The sequence below is a fragment of the Crocodylus porosus genome, unplaced genomic scaffold, assembly GCF_001723895.1.
Source record: "Crocodylus porosus isolate Cpor-Errol unplaced genomic scaffold, CroPor_comp1, whole genome shotgun sequence".
In the NCBI taxonomy this organism is placed as follows: domain Eukaryota; kingdom Metazoa; phylum Chordata; order Crocodylia; family Crocodylidae; genus Crocodylus; species Crocodylus porosus.
In genome coordinates, this window is record NW_017728943.1 from 28764478 (window position 1) to 28778056 (window position 13579).

The 13579-nt window shown below is 41.6% G+C and overlaps 1 protein-coding gene across 5 annotated transcripts in view; it reads left to right on the forward strand.

The window, feature by feature from the left end:
- PLCB1 (phospholipase C beta 1) overlaps positions 1 to 13579 on the forward strand; it is a 740315-nt gene that overhangs the window by 554466 nt on the left and 172270 nt on the right. For all 5 annotated transcript variants that reach the window (XM_019549094.1, XM_019549091.1, XM_019549092.1 and 2 more), the window contains 4 exons: positions 1727 to 1811; positions 2317 to 2494; positions 11194 to 11264; positions 12172 to 12268. In XM_019549094.1, coding sequence (XP_019404639.1) covers positions 1727 to 1811; positions 2317 to 2494; positions 11194 to 11264; positions 12172 to 12268 — 431 coding nt within the window. The remainder of the gene's footprint in view (positions 1 to 1726; positions 1812 to 2316; positions 2495 to 11193; positions 11265 to 12171; positions 12269 to 13579) is intronic.

A 13579-nucleotide genomic window follows, 5' to 3' on the forward strand; every position in this document is an offset into this window, starting at 1 on the left:
CCCTAAGCATGCAGTCCCCTGCTGGCCCCTCCTGGATGTGTGCCAGCATAATTTTCTCAGACAGCTTGCCTAGGATCAAGGCCTTCCTAATGTGAAGACAGTTATACTGGCATAACCAGGCTTATGGTATTCTGTTCTGTGCCACTTCTGTGCCACTTCTGTGAAACTACACAGTCTACATTGGCAGAAGCATACATATGCTAGTATTGCTGTCTTTGCAGTAGAGTTGTCTGCTAACATAGTTCTGTCAGTAAAAAAAAAATTGTCCCCCACCGACATATTTATAACAGCAAGAGTTTTTTAGAGTAGGCTTGACCATAAGGTGACTGTGGCCTTATGTAACATGGGCAGATCTAGTATTTTGAAAGGTGGAAGGGAGGGGTGTAGATGGTGTGGTGCATCATCAAATGTAACACAGCACCCATTTTTCTCCAGTTACAAAAAAACTAAAAGCTTTACTAATAACCTAGGTGGCTGGGATTGTGCTATTCAGTTTAAGCAAAAGGAAAAACAAAAACTTTATTGACATATTTTCTATGCCATATGTATAAAAACACAACAAACTAGGCTTAATAATCAGAAGATGTTTCATTCGTTCTGTAGTCATTAGAATTAAATGTACATCTCTCTTTCAGATTCATAAAACACAATCTAGCCATCCCGAGCATCTTGACAGTGGAGCCATGCTTCACTGAACATTATTTCCACACCTGAGTTAATGCTCACTTGAATTGACATTTCCGCACTTGAGTTAGCTTGAGTTTAAAGCTGTCTGCAGGACTGTGAAATAGGAGCTATGTTTCCAGAAGCAGCTAAGAGACAGCAGAATTGCCAAAGAAAGCATAACTTAATTAATGAAGCCTTTAAAGACCAATAAAAAGGAGAGAGGGTCACTAACACCCTAGGAATGAAGAATTTAGAAGGAATCAGGTAGATTATAATAAATCATGAAGTCAGTTAATTCCCTGAGTGCTGCCTGAATAGAAATGCTGCTGCTGCTAGGCAGTTGGTTTTAAACTTTTGGGTGACCAGGAATCAAAGGGTGGATGTAACTGTATCACAGCTCCCCTCTGGATCTGCTTCTAGCCATTACTTCCCAGTAAACCCATCCTGAAGATGCCACTGCTGGGGATGGTGAGTTTAACCATGAAGACATGGTCTGTGCTACAGAGTGATGTTGTCACTTTTTGAAACACGCCTACAGTATAGTTGAAAAGGGTCATTCCTTTTCTTTTCTTTGATTCTTCTGCTTTACCTCTTCAGGTTGTGTATGTTAAAATGGCAAATTCAAGGAGGAAAAAGAAAAGTATGACTGGTAAATACAAATAAGAGCCTCGCAAAGGAGAAAACATTTAAACACTGAATAAATATGTTGTCGACCAGAGGCCAACTAATGTTACAGTTTATTCCTATCACTCTCTGAACCAACACATTCAGTTTTTATTATCTATTAAGTATGTGGGACTGTTCGTTTCAATGTGACAGGTTCAGTTTCACTATTTATGATTGAAATGACCAACACCCTTATTTCATGTATGATCCCTGTGATAAGGGCTGTCAGAGAAGTCAGAATAATAGCACGATGAATCTAGATCATTGTGAACGATTCACAATGATAGGATCAGGAAATTATGTCTCGTTAAGGGATATTAGATTTTCCATTACTGCTGCTTTCAGTCAGCTGTATGAATAAGCCTTATTTAATTCTATCTTTTCCCCCCATTAGTCCTAAGCAGCAGGCAAAAATGGCAGAATATTGCAGACTAATTTTTGGAGATGCGCTGCTTATGGATACGCTGGAGAAATACCCAGTAAGATGGTTTCATATTTATCTGATTGTAAACATCTGTATTAATTCTTATTTGCATGATTCTGTTTTAGATTGTTCTTCATCTAGTGGTTTATGAAAATGAAACTGTGAGGGAGGGGAGGAGTGGCTAAGTAGTGTATGGTATTAGTGGTTTAAGCATATGATTTTGATGTGGAGATTATCATGATACAATGAATTATAATCCGCTAAAGCGCAATTGGCTCTCACATCTGTCGTTTTAGACTGTGGGCTTTCGCATTTGAAAGAATACTTATTATGGTTATTACCATAGACGTTTCATAGTGAATATTTTATTTGTCTTCTAAAACACCCTCAGTAGCACTGTTTTGTGTAGCAGTGAGGCTACCTCTTGTGCAAACCGTACTTCATTTTAAATTAGGTTCACATTATGGATTACAGAACTGTACATTGTATCATACAGATAGTACTGAGAGCTGCCACAGGCTTATTTTTCTTGTTACAAATCTTTCCTCCTTTCTTCAAAGCTTGAAGCTGGTGTTCCTCTTCCAAGCCCTATGGACTTAATGTATAAAATTCTTGTGAAGAATAAAAAGAAATCACATAAGTCTGCAGATGGAAGTGCAAAAAAGAAGCTCTCTGAGCAAGCTTCTAACACATGCAGTGATTCGTCCAGTGTGTTTGAACCTTCATCTCCTGGAGCAGGTAAAAGTCAAATTCACGAACACATTATGGCCTGACTCAGAAATACGCTAGGGTCTGAGTATGGCTGAGAGTAATACCTGTTTACATTGCTATGGTAGTCCAAAGGTGCATCAATCTTGGTCTAGATCCATGAAGCCCAAACAAAAAAAGTGAGGCCCTGGACAGACATGCCTTTTGAAGCAGGCTGAGTGTCTTTGAAGCTGTCTGAACAGCAAGGCTTCAGACCTTCATAACTGAAAAAGTACTTCAAAAATGGCCAAAGGTCTTCAAAAATTACCTTAAAAAATGGGAAACATCTTTGAATTGCTTCCTTTTAAAGTAATTTGCCAAACATCAACATACTCCACCAGTCCTCTGGCATCCTCCACTGCTCTGGGATTCTGAGCACTTCAAATACACATCTGTCCCTGGACCAAATGGGCTTTGCTGAAGGGAGTCCAAGGTTTGAGGCTGAGGAGACATTCCCACTTACCTCATGACTGGGGCCAGATCCAAAAAAAAGGACTGTTGTGCTTGAAGAACAGGACTTAGATGTCCAAGTCCAAACTTGTGATCTAAAAAACTGTTAACCAGGTATCCCTGGAAGCACCTAATGCTTACTAGCAGCCTCACTTTTCACCATAAAAGTTCCCTGGGAAGCCAGCTCCTGTTGAAGCCCCTTTGGAATCCAGAAATGAGGCAGAACAGTGCCAAAGTCCTATAAGGATATGTCTGCATCATGGTGGTATTATACTGTGGCTGGGGCAGCCCCCACCATGCCCCACCTCCTTGCACTCACTTGTATGCTCCAAACCCTGAAATATGCATGCGAAGACATTCCAGCATGCTTGAGAGTGGCTTCGGCAAGTGATTCTTGAGCAGTCTTAGTAGTGTATTTATGGGCTTGGAGCATATGTGCATGTAAGCAGAGTGGTAGGGCATGCTTATGCCTGTCCTAACCTACCCTAAGAGACTTGATCGAGTAAACATATGCTGAACATGCCTAACACACACCAGCAGGATCAGGCAAAGTGTGCATCTCTTTTACTTATCAGGGCTGATTCACAAAGAAAATAACAATCTCCTCCCACTACATTGTCCCGCTAACTCAAGTACTAAGAGGTCAGTATTACAAATCTAAAAATGTATACTCTTCTGACAACCTAAGCTGTGGGTCATTTCCACATGGTAGGATTTCCGTTTTTTCTGTTCATTTTTCTTAAAAAAAACAGAGCCGAAATCTTAGGAAATCACATCGATAAACACTATGTTAACACAGCATTAAAATTGCAACATCAAGCACTTAAAAGCTAAGAAAAGCCAGAATTAGTGTTTCCTGGGGCCCCATGTGCAAATCCACCATGATACAGTCTCTAATGGTGTAATCACAGATTGTTTTTCCCCACAGCGCTCCACCTTAGTCAATAAATGAGTAGTTACTCAATATTTTTCTGTAGCTCCATCACACAGTGTGTGGCTCTAGAGACCTTCTGTACTGCAGTCCATTCACATCCTGCACCAGAGTTATTAATTTTCTCCCAGGCATTTCTCTAATGCTTTCTTCATTATACTGAAGTGCTTCACACTCTTCAGTGAATCTTTGCAACACCTCTGGGAAATGAAATTGTATTATTTTATATATGGGAAATTAAAACCCAGAGAGATTAAAGCCAAGATTTTGGGTGTCCAACTTTAGGCATATGGGACCTGATTTTTAAGAATCCTTAGCAGTTTTACATGGACACAGCACTTCACATATTAAAAAAAGAGCTCTAATCAACTGCAGCTATAGCTATGAATGCTCAGCACTTCTGACAATCTAATGCCAGATTCCTAATGCTGGACAACCAGAAAATGAGGAACATAAAATTAGTGGCTGGTTGTGAACATTTTGTTAAATGACTGGCTTAATATTGCACAGGAACTCTCTGGAAGAGTCAGGGATAGTATCCAGTTCTTGATGACAGTACTCGCCTACAATACCCACTAGATCTTCCTTTCCTCTTCTTGTAGTTCCTTGCCTGGCTCAATATACTCCTTCCAGCTTCTGTAGCAAATGAAGTGTGGGTTCTACAGACAATGGCTTTCTTTCCCTCACAACCATGATTTTTTCTATAAGCATCTAATACACTGAATGAGGCAGTAGACCAGTGGAAAATGTTAATATGTGATCTTGTAGTTTAAGACCTGTGTCATAATGCATAGATCCAGGAGGCTACATTGAGATTGCACAGGTGGCCTTAATTTTGGCATTACTAAATTTTGAATGTTGTTTGACATTACAATCTTAATGTAGTTTTTGAGATGTATTATTTATACACTTAGGGCTCGTCTACACATTGCCATATGGCAACGTTGCTATGACACTGTGCTTTAGTGCTTCCTTTTGGAAGTACTGAAGCACAGCGCCATATGGGTGGTTACTGCACTGTGCGTGCAGCGCATGGGTAAATTTCACTGCTGTGTTGCTGTAGCAGCACACTATACCCAGGGAACATGCAGCTACAGCGATGTAGACACATGTGATCACTATATTACCATAGTGTGCCATACAGTGATGTAGCATGTTGCTACATCGTCACGGGGTGATGTGTAGACACACCTTTAAAGTGTCAATGTAAGGGTGGAGAGAAAAAGTTGCCCAGGTCTAAGTAAAGCTGTATTTTTAGACTAAGGTACTTATACCTGTGGTATGGAGACTTTGATTTCAGTACTTACAAGGTTTTTTGCTTTAAGTTAAATCAACGTAAGCTATGCCTTAATGACTCTTAGACTCACTTAAGAAAAATGTCCCAGAGGAGCCAGATACAATTTTTTTAAAAGCTGAAATAAGAGTGCGCACATAATGGCTTGCTATTAATGTACTAAATTGGTTTTGAAACAGTTAAACTGTGAGCTTCTGTGATAGGAAAAGGCCTGTGACACATTGGTTCACTGCCATTACTGATGTGCTCACCAAGGCCAAGGGGATCTTTGAGTTGGTGGCTGTGAATTAGAGTTTCACTTCAGCAAAACAAAATCACCACCCACGCATCCTTTCTCAGGGATGCCATAGCTACTATGCTATGGGGTCAAACTCTCTCTCACTTGTTTTAGGCATGCAGTCTGGTCTGTTTGAACCAACTTCTCTGGCTTAAGATGCCTTATACTTTGGTATTGTAGGTGTCTGGTCCACTTTGTACGCTGCCTTTTAAAGTCAGATCCTCAAGTGGTATACATCAGCAGAGTTCCTTTGGAGTCTGTAGCAGGACACCCCCAAGGGCTGCTGTGGTGCCTGCTAGTAGCCACCATGCTCCTGTCTGGCTCCTACTCTGTCCTCCCAGGGTCCACCCTGCTTTCTTGCCAGCCATGCCTTGATATTAAAAGGTAATGAGGGGAAGCCCAGGATGCTCTCTCTCTTTGAGCCTGTTTTCTCAGGCCCTACTTGTCATAAGGGCTAAATTCATGGCCTTCCATCCCTACAGCCATGCCCATGCCTCGCAGATGTTACTCTGTCCACAGTTCAGTCCTTCAGTATTGCTAGCTCTTATGATTTTTGGCATTGTTCTTAAAGTCTACAGTTCAGGAATGTGAAAAGCTTAGCTCTTGTATATACAGTAAAAGCTCTGTTGTCCGGCATCCCCTGGGAATGGGGGATGCCAGTTAATCAAATATTCCCGTTAATCAAATGTGCTCCGTCTGGTGCACTCCCCAGCATCAGCATGTTGGGGGACAGGGACGGGGGCCCCACACAGGCTGCTTTGCCCTGGGTCATGGGCCAAAAAAGTAGTGAAGAAAAACTCAGCTCGCAGCAGCGAAACAGGAGCTCCCCTGGAAGTGGTACTTCCGGTTTAGCTTTTGCCGCATTACTCAGATGCCAGTTAATAGTGTTCCGGCTAATAAAGTGCCGGTTAACATAGCTTTTACTGTATGTATATAAATATACATAAAAGAAATATCTACGTTTTTCACATTCCCAAAGCACAGACTTTAAGAACAACACCAAAAATCATGCTAGTTGACAACATTGGTCCTTGCGTAGAGGACTCAGCCCTCTTGGCTTTAGCTCCCCTTTTCTCTTGCTGCAGACCTCCATCAGCTCCACTGATTTGGGCCCAGCCTGCTCAGCCTCAGCCCTTGCTGTGTCTCTGATCCCCAGACCCCTCAGCCCTGTGTTGTAATTAGTCTCAACCCCCTGCCATCCCTGGCCCAGGGCAAGGCTGCTCTGTGTTTGGCTCAGCCTCCCTGATGTCCCTGACCTTGAAAGGGTTGTATGCTGGATGGCCTTGCAGCACCCCTGTGGTCTCCTGTCCTCCCCTCTTAGCCACATCTGGTCCTCTGGTCTAAAGCTTAAATTTCAACATAGCTACAAGGCACTGCATCATGACTAAGAGCTGATCCCGATGTTATCTCACTAGAGGCGATAAGCTCGCCTTAACTCTTTCCTAGGAGCTCCAGGGAATAACTCAGGTGCCTGCCAGCCTGTCTGCTGCAGGCATCTCACCCAGGAACTCCTCTGCTTGCTCTACGCAGGGTCAGACTGCCTGTTCTGATTCAGGCCCTGGGTTTATATGCCTGGAAGCCATGTTATGTGCCTTCCCCAGCTCAGCACAGGGTTTTTTTCCCCCTGTTAACTAAGGACCTGGCTCCCCTCTTGCAGCTTCAGCCCCATACAGCCAACCTGATCTGTCCTCTTAAAGAGACAGGATTCCCCTGGCTCCCTGTTACAGTCTCCTTTCCTCCTCTTCCATTATACCCAAATACCAGGGTTTGGGTCCCCTGTTACAGACTCCAAGAAGCTTTTTTGATTGGCACCAGTAAAAGAAATGGCCCATTGATAGCTGTTAATAGCATACAGTGCTAATTTAACAGATTGCATACTTTTTCAGTTTACTCCAGCTGAGATTTTTGAATGGGCCTAAGAGACAGGTGCCCTTTGAAGTTCAATCAAAATTGGACTCCTGGTTATCTCAGGCCCCTTTGATAATCCAATATCCACTGCTATGAGTTACCATAGTGCTTGAATAATGCTAAAAATGTTCAAATGCACCTTCTTTTTCAAATACCCTTTGAAGCTGTTTGGCTTCACATTCAAAGATTCACTGAGTTTCCCGGCCCTACCTTTCATCTGTCCTTCATTGTCAAATTGTGACCCATGCCTCTGATCAACCCATTATCCTAAACTTCATTACCCACTTGTTAAGTTGTCTAAATCACCCTGGTTTTTTCATACTGTCCCTCATGCTTGGGAGAAGCTCCATATAAGTCTCCATGAAGCTGCTCCTTATTCTCTGTTGCATCCTTCCTCCAAACTCTCCATTGCTATCATGCCTACAAAGCATTCAACAGTAGTTAGGTTGCCGGTGTGTTATGACTACAAGTCCAACACTGAGTAATATTGTCTCATTGTTTCCACGTAGTCCCCCCATCCCTCTGTATCCTATCTCCCATCTGTCTTCTCTTGTCATACGCATGGATTGGCCACCATTTAGGCTGATATCATTGGTCTGTTTTTTTTTAATGTTGTACAGTGTCAAGCTCAAAAGGGCCCTGACTGATGGCTGGGCCTCACAGGCCTATGATGATATTTAATTACCTGTCTCTTTTCTCATAGTTTTCAGTACAGCCTTATCTAAAGTGGTAGTGTCAGATCATCAGCTCGTGCAAGCTGCGGTAGCTTTCTTGAAGTCAGCATGTCTATGACTTAGGGTCTGCCCAACTTACAGAGGCAGCCAGCCAATTTTATATGCAGATGATGGGGCTGGCTGCCATCTTTGAGCACTCCTCCCCCCCGTCCCCCACCCATGCCTCTGATGAGCCAAGGGGCCCTGGTGGCCTTGCACCCCTCTGGTGAACGGTGGAGAGAGCCATCTGTCATGTGGTCTCACCCCTCACTGCTGATTGGCTGAGAGGGCTGTCTATCATGTGGCACCATCCCTCATTGCTCATTGGTGGAGAGGGGTTAGGGTAAGGTTTTCATGCCAGTGGCCTCCTTCCACCTTTCTTCTGGGCAAGCTGCATTTTGGGAGGACTGCTGGTTTCCACTGAGGAGTCAGCACTTGATTTTTAGTAAGTTTTTTTTGCCCCTTAAGGATTTTGTGGAGATTACCCAATTTTGCAATTTCTGGGAAATCCACACAATCACAATTTGGGTAAACCCTTATCTATGACAAGTTCACAAGATGAAAGTATGTCTCCTAATTTGTCTGGGTATGAAGAAACTTACAGTTTTAAATGGAAGGAGGAGGTGCTTTGTCAGACCACATTGCAGCTGATATGGCTGAAACATGCACAAGCATGTGGCTATACATGTAAACTTTTAAGTTTAAACCTCCTTCATCCAGGGTCAAAGCTGAGAAGATTTAGCCCACATGTACCACTACAAGATCCTGCACATGTAACAATTGCAGCGTAATGGCTGCTGGACAGTCCTGTGCTGCAACCCCATCATCTTTTGAAGTCACTCCATGCATATGTTTGTTCATACCCTCAAACTGTAGTAATTTGCAGCAGGTTTGTAGACCTGTACTCATGTACTACTGCTGCTTTTTCTCCTATCCGGAAACAGCTTTTGGACATGAGATTGAACCTTACTTGAAAGTTTGAAGTAAAATATTTTTAAATAAATAGGGAAAATGTTACCAATTTCCATCTGTGGACATTTTTAGCAATAGTGAGTTACCAATTACCTGGCCTCACTAATGTGTGCTATGGCTTGGCCATGGGGATAATATGCTAGGGCAAATTGGCAATGGTCTGCTCCTTCCTCCCACTTTGTAGGCTCTGGGACATGAGTTTATTAGGAAAATCAGATGACTACATTGAGAGATCCGCAGCTAGTGACTGTCACTGCAAATCCAGTGAGAATGCTGCCAGCTTTTAGCAGCATGCTGAAGTCTCTTAAGCTATCCCCTGAGCCTGTTGAGCAATCATGTTATTTTTTCAATGAAATGTTCAGACAGAGATGTGTTTGTGAATAAAAGCATGACATTTCAACATCAGCATCTGGAAGAAAATCCAGCCTGGGCAGTCACAGCTCAATTGTGAAAAGAGTTCACATTATTTTAATCAGACCTCTTCTGTGTGTATTTAGATCCAGCAAAGTTCATGTAGATCTTCTGTTTCAGTTAAAATGTAGTTTTCGGAGTTCCTCCTAAGAATCACACTGTACAGATTATTAAAGTCAAACCTACAATAGAAATTCTGGTCACGTCCCCACAAGCAGATATGTGCAGTTTGTGGTGCCTCAAAGACTTTTGAGGCTCCACGAAATGCACACATTGTGGGTGATTCCCTTCATAGTGCTACACATTTGCAGTGCGGCAGCAAAATTAGATACTGGGAAATCCCTGTATCTAAAAAAACTATGGTCCGTGACTTCAGAACATGCCTTCCAAAACCAGAGCCTGGTGGGCCAGAGCCATACTCCAACAGCTGGATCGCTGCCGCTGGAGCCTCTGGAGGCCCCAGGGTCCCAGGTAAAGCTGCTGAGGGCAGCCCAGGTGCTGGCCCCAGCTTCCCCTGCTCTACTTTGGGCAATTTGCCACATGCCAGAGCACACATGGAGGGCTGTGTCTAGGGACAGCTAGCAGCAGCACAAATATGTGTTGCTGCTAGTTGTCACCAGAGAAATGCACATTCTCACTCTGGGGGGACACCCTCTGAAGGCAGAAGGTGAGATTTTGATATTGTAGATGTGTTCATGTTCTTCTTTCCCCCTGGCAGCAATCTAATAATGGAATACTATTATTCTATTATTAGGGGACATAATTTTTTAAACGCCAGCAAAGAATCTGCCCTGCCTGTAGGGATTTGGTCATCCTACAATATTTGAGAACAAAGCTTAAAAATCCGTGTTGTTTAAGATCATCTCCCCATTCAGGACATTTTGAGGAAATGATTATTATGCAGCTCTTGTATTGTTTGGTTTGTGTTGCCCTCTGCTGGTGTGCCTTTGGTATGACCACCATTCATGAAACAGATGGTTCAACCTGAGAAACGTATGTTTAATTCAAAGGAGCTATGCCAGTTTCTACCAGGGGAGTTACCCCGTTATCCTGGTGCAAGACATTTTGAGAAACAAAGTGCTCCATTTATGATACTTATTTGGCCCCCTTTACTGTGGTTTGTGAGCATCTCATGTTCTTGCCTTTGCCTCACAAAATCGTTACAAGGTAGAGAAGGAGGCACAAAGAGGTTAAGTGGCTTGCTCAAAATTGGACAGGTGTAGACATTTGAATGCTAGACCCTCTTGTCCTAGGGTAGCACCCTGAACCCCAGCATACCCTTTCTTGGCAATATATAATATCACTAATGCATTAATTAGCACATGTAGTCAGAACTCTTGGGGAGGTGATATCTTTTATTAGATCAACTAGATAGCCGCAAAAAAAATATTTGCAAACTTTTGAGCATACATGCCCTTCCTCAGACATAGGAGAGTGCAGATCACTCTTTTTTGACTGGTAACATCTAGTCAATAGTTCTGAACCGCTATTCTGGTGACTTTATAAAAACATGAGGAGTTAGTTGTTTGATAGATTCCAAAGAATAATTCAGCAATCCTGAGTCTGGATAAACCTTTTGAAAGTAGTTTATTTGGTTTGTGATATGAGAGGCAGTCCACATTAAAGCATGGGCTCCTGTGAAGCAACAGTAGATAGATATGTCTCTCATGAATATTTCTGGTGTTTGTAATTGTCATGTCAGCTGATAATTTTATTGTATTTCAAATATTGCAGGAGAAGCAGAGATTGAGAGCGATGATGATGATGACTATGATGATGACTGTAAAAAATCATCGATGGATGAAGTGAGGACTTATAGTTGTTTTCTGAGACTGATTCCAGAGCTTGTTGAACTTGCATTATATTCCTAAGTATTGGTCTGCCATCTACTGGAGACAAAGCAGTGCGGTTTAAAAAGCACTGCAAACTTTAAAAATGTCTCATGATAGGCTTGATGTTCTTTTCAGTTAGATTTTAACTCATTAAAAGTAGGACATTGTTTATCTGTTTTAAACAGCTACTTGTTCTACAGCTAACTCTGTGGGAAATTATACCTGTCTGCTTGAGTCTGTATTTGCCATACTTATTATCGTTCATTTTCCTGAGTGTTGATCATTTGCTCAATGTTGTTCAGAACTGAAATTAATGCATCTCCTTCCCTATGGATGCTACAACTCTGTATAGGAATTAAAATATCATCTGAATAATTCAAATTTTAAATACCATGGTACAGTCTCATCATGACCATGTGAAAATCCTGGAAAGCTAATCAAGACTTTTACACATTGTATTCCCATAAAATGTCATCCTTTCTGGATTTTGTACTTCCAAGAGGTTTCTTGGCTTTCAGGATTAATTTCATTTGATACGATTTGGATTTTAAAAAGTAATTTCCTTTTCCAGCAAAATAAAAATTTAAGGGGGGAAGGACAATACATGTGGAATACTCCTGTAAAAGTCCGGGGGTGGGAATCGCATGTTTTTGAGAAAACACACCAGGTAGTGTGCAGGTGAAAATGCATACTCCTGAATTGGGGCTTTATCCTGCACCTGTTTTAAGTTAATGGTAGACGTCATGTGTTTGGGCTCAGATCTTCAATAAGAAGTGGCATCTAAGTACTTTTTAGAGTGGTGCTTTACAGTATTGCATAGAAATCCTGCCAGTGAATTTTGTTATACCAGAACCATAATACTTTCCCATTCCTGTTCAAGGGCACAGCTGGCAGTGAAGCCATGGCCACTGAAGAAATGTCCAACCTGGTGAACTACATACAGCCGGTGAAGTTTGAGTCATTTGAGATATCAAAAAGTAAGTATACCAAGTCATGTGAGCAGCACTGTTTTATATTAGGCATGAGTTAAGAAATTGTTCCCTTGTTTTACACATGGATAGCTCTAACAATAATATCGATTATTTCACAGATCTTTTGCCTGAGTAAATTGTTGTCATCAATAGATCTATGACTGTCTAAACCAGCTAAGGGCCTATCACAAAAAATAGAAGAGAAGTGTCTACATAAAGAATCGATTACTCTTCCTTCTCTGATGCATGTGCATAACTCCCACAAGGGGTAATAGGAAATATTCTCCTTTATCAAGGACATAGGAGACTTGCATTTATTTTGAGATATGCCCAATTCTAATGTTCAGGTTTATTTCCAGTTACTGCTGCCACAGTGGTGCAGATATTTCTGGAAATAAAGAAATCTTTGCCCCTCCAATATGCTTGTAAATAAACACTATAAAAAGCTAAGGCACATTTTAGTTTGACTGATGAGTTCATAAGTGTTCCATCAGAAACAGCTAGCAGCTTTTCATTTTGCCTACACTTACCCTTGTAAGAGAGAAAGTATAAACATATACCCACCCCTTTATACAAATCCCATCATTTCTGCATCAAACTACTGTATAGAATAGACCATAACTTCATCCCCTGCTGATTTGCATGGAAAATGTCTTGCTGGGAATGCACTTTGCAGCATCCTTAATAAACATTGCAGCATCTTTTGCTTTTTAGGAGCAGAACCTCCCGCTGTTTACTGGTCCTGTTTCACTGTGTTTTGACAGGCTGCAACACCTTCTTGAAACTTTTGTTGTTGCTTTTGTTAAAGGAAAGCTATGGAATTTTAATTTATAGTGGATTTATGGAGAATTTGGAAGAGAGAGAAGCAGCAGTTATAGATACCTAAATTTCTACCAGTGATTTAAATTTAAAAAACAGCAACTTAATTAGAACAAAAGTTACTCTCCCAAAGAAATACGTTAAAAAAGATTGCCCACACATGTGCACACACTCCCCTGAAGCTTTTGGATGCAATAATAGGAGTCAGGAGCACACATCAAAGAGAAAAATATTTCTCTTAGGAGAGAAACTATATGGGTGAGTCTTGCCAGGCTTTCAGAAAAAAATGATGTCTCAGTTGCCCAAAGCTTGTGGATATAGATTTCTCCCCTACATGTTCTTGCCCCTATTGATTTCTACCTCTTGCAAAGAACAGCTCATATACATATTATACACAGCAGGTTTTAATTTTGACCTTTGATCAAATATATTATGTTCTCATTTGATTATACTTAGGATGTTCCTTACACTAGAATTAGTGCTGAATTATAGTGTAGT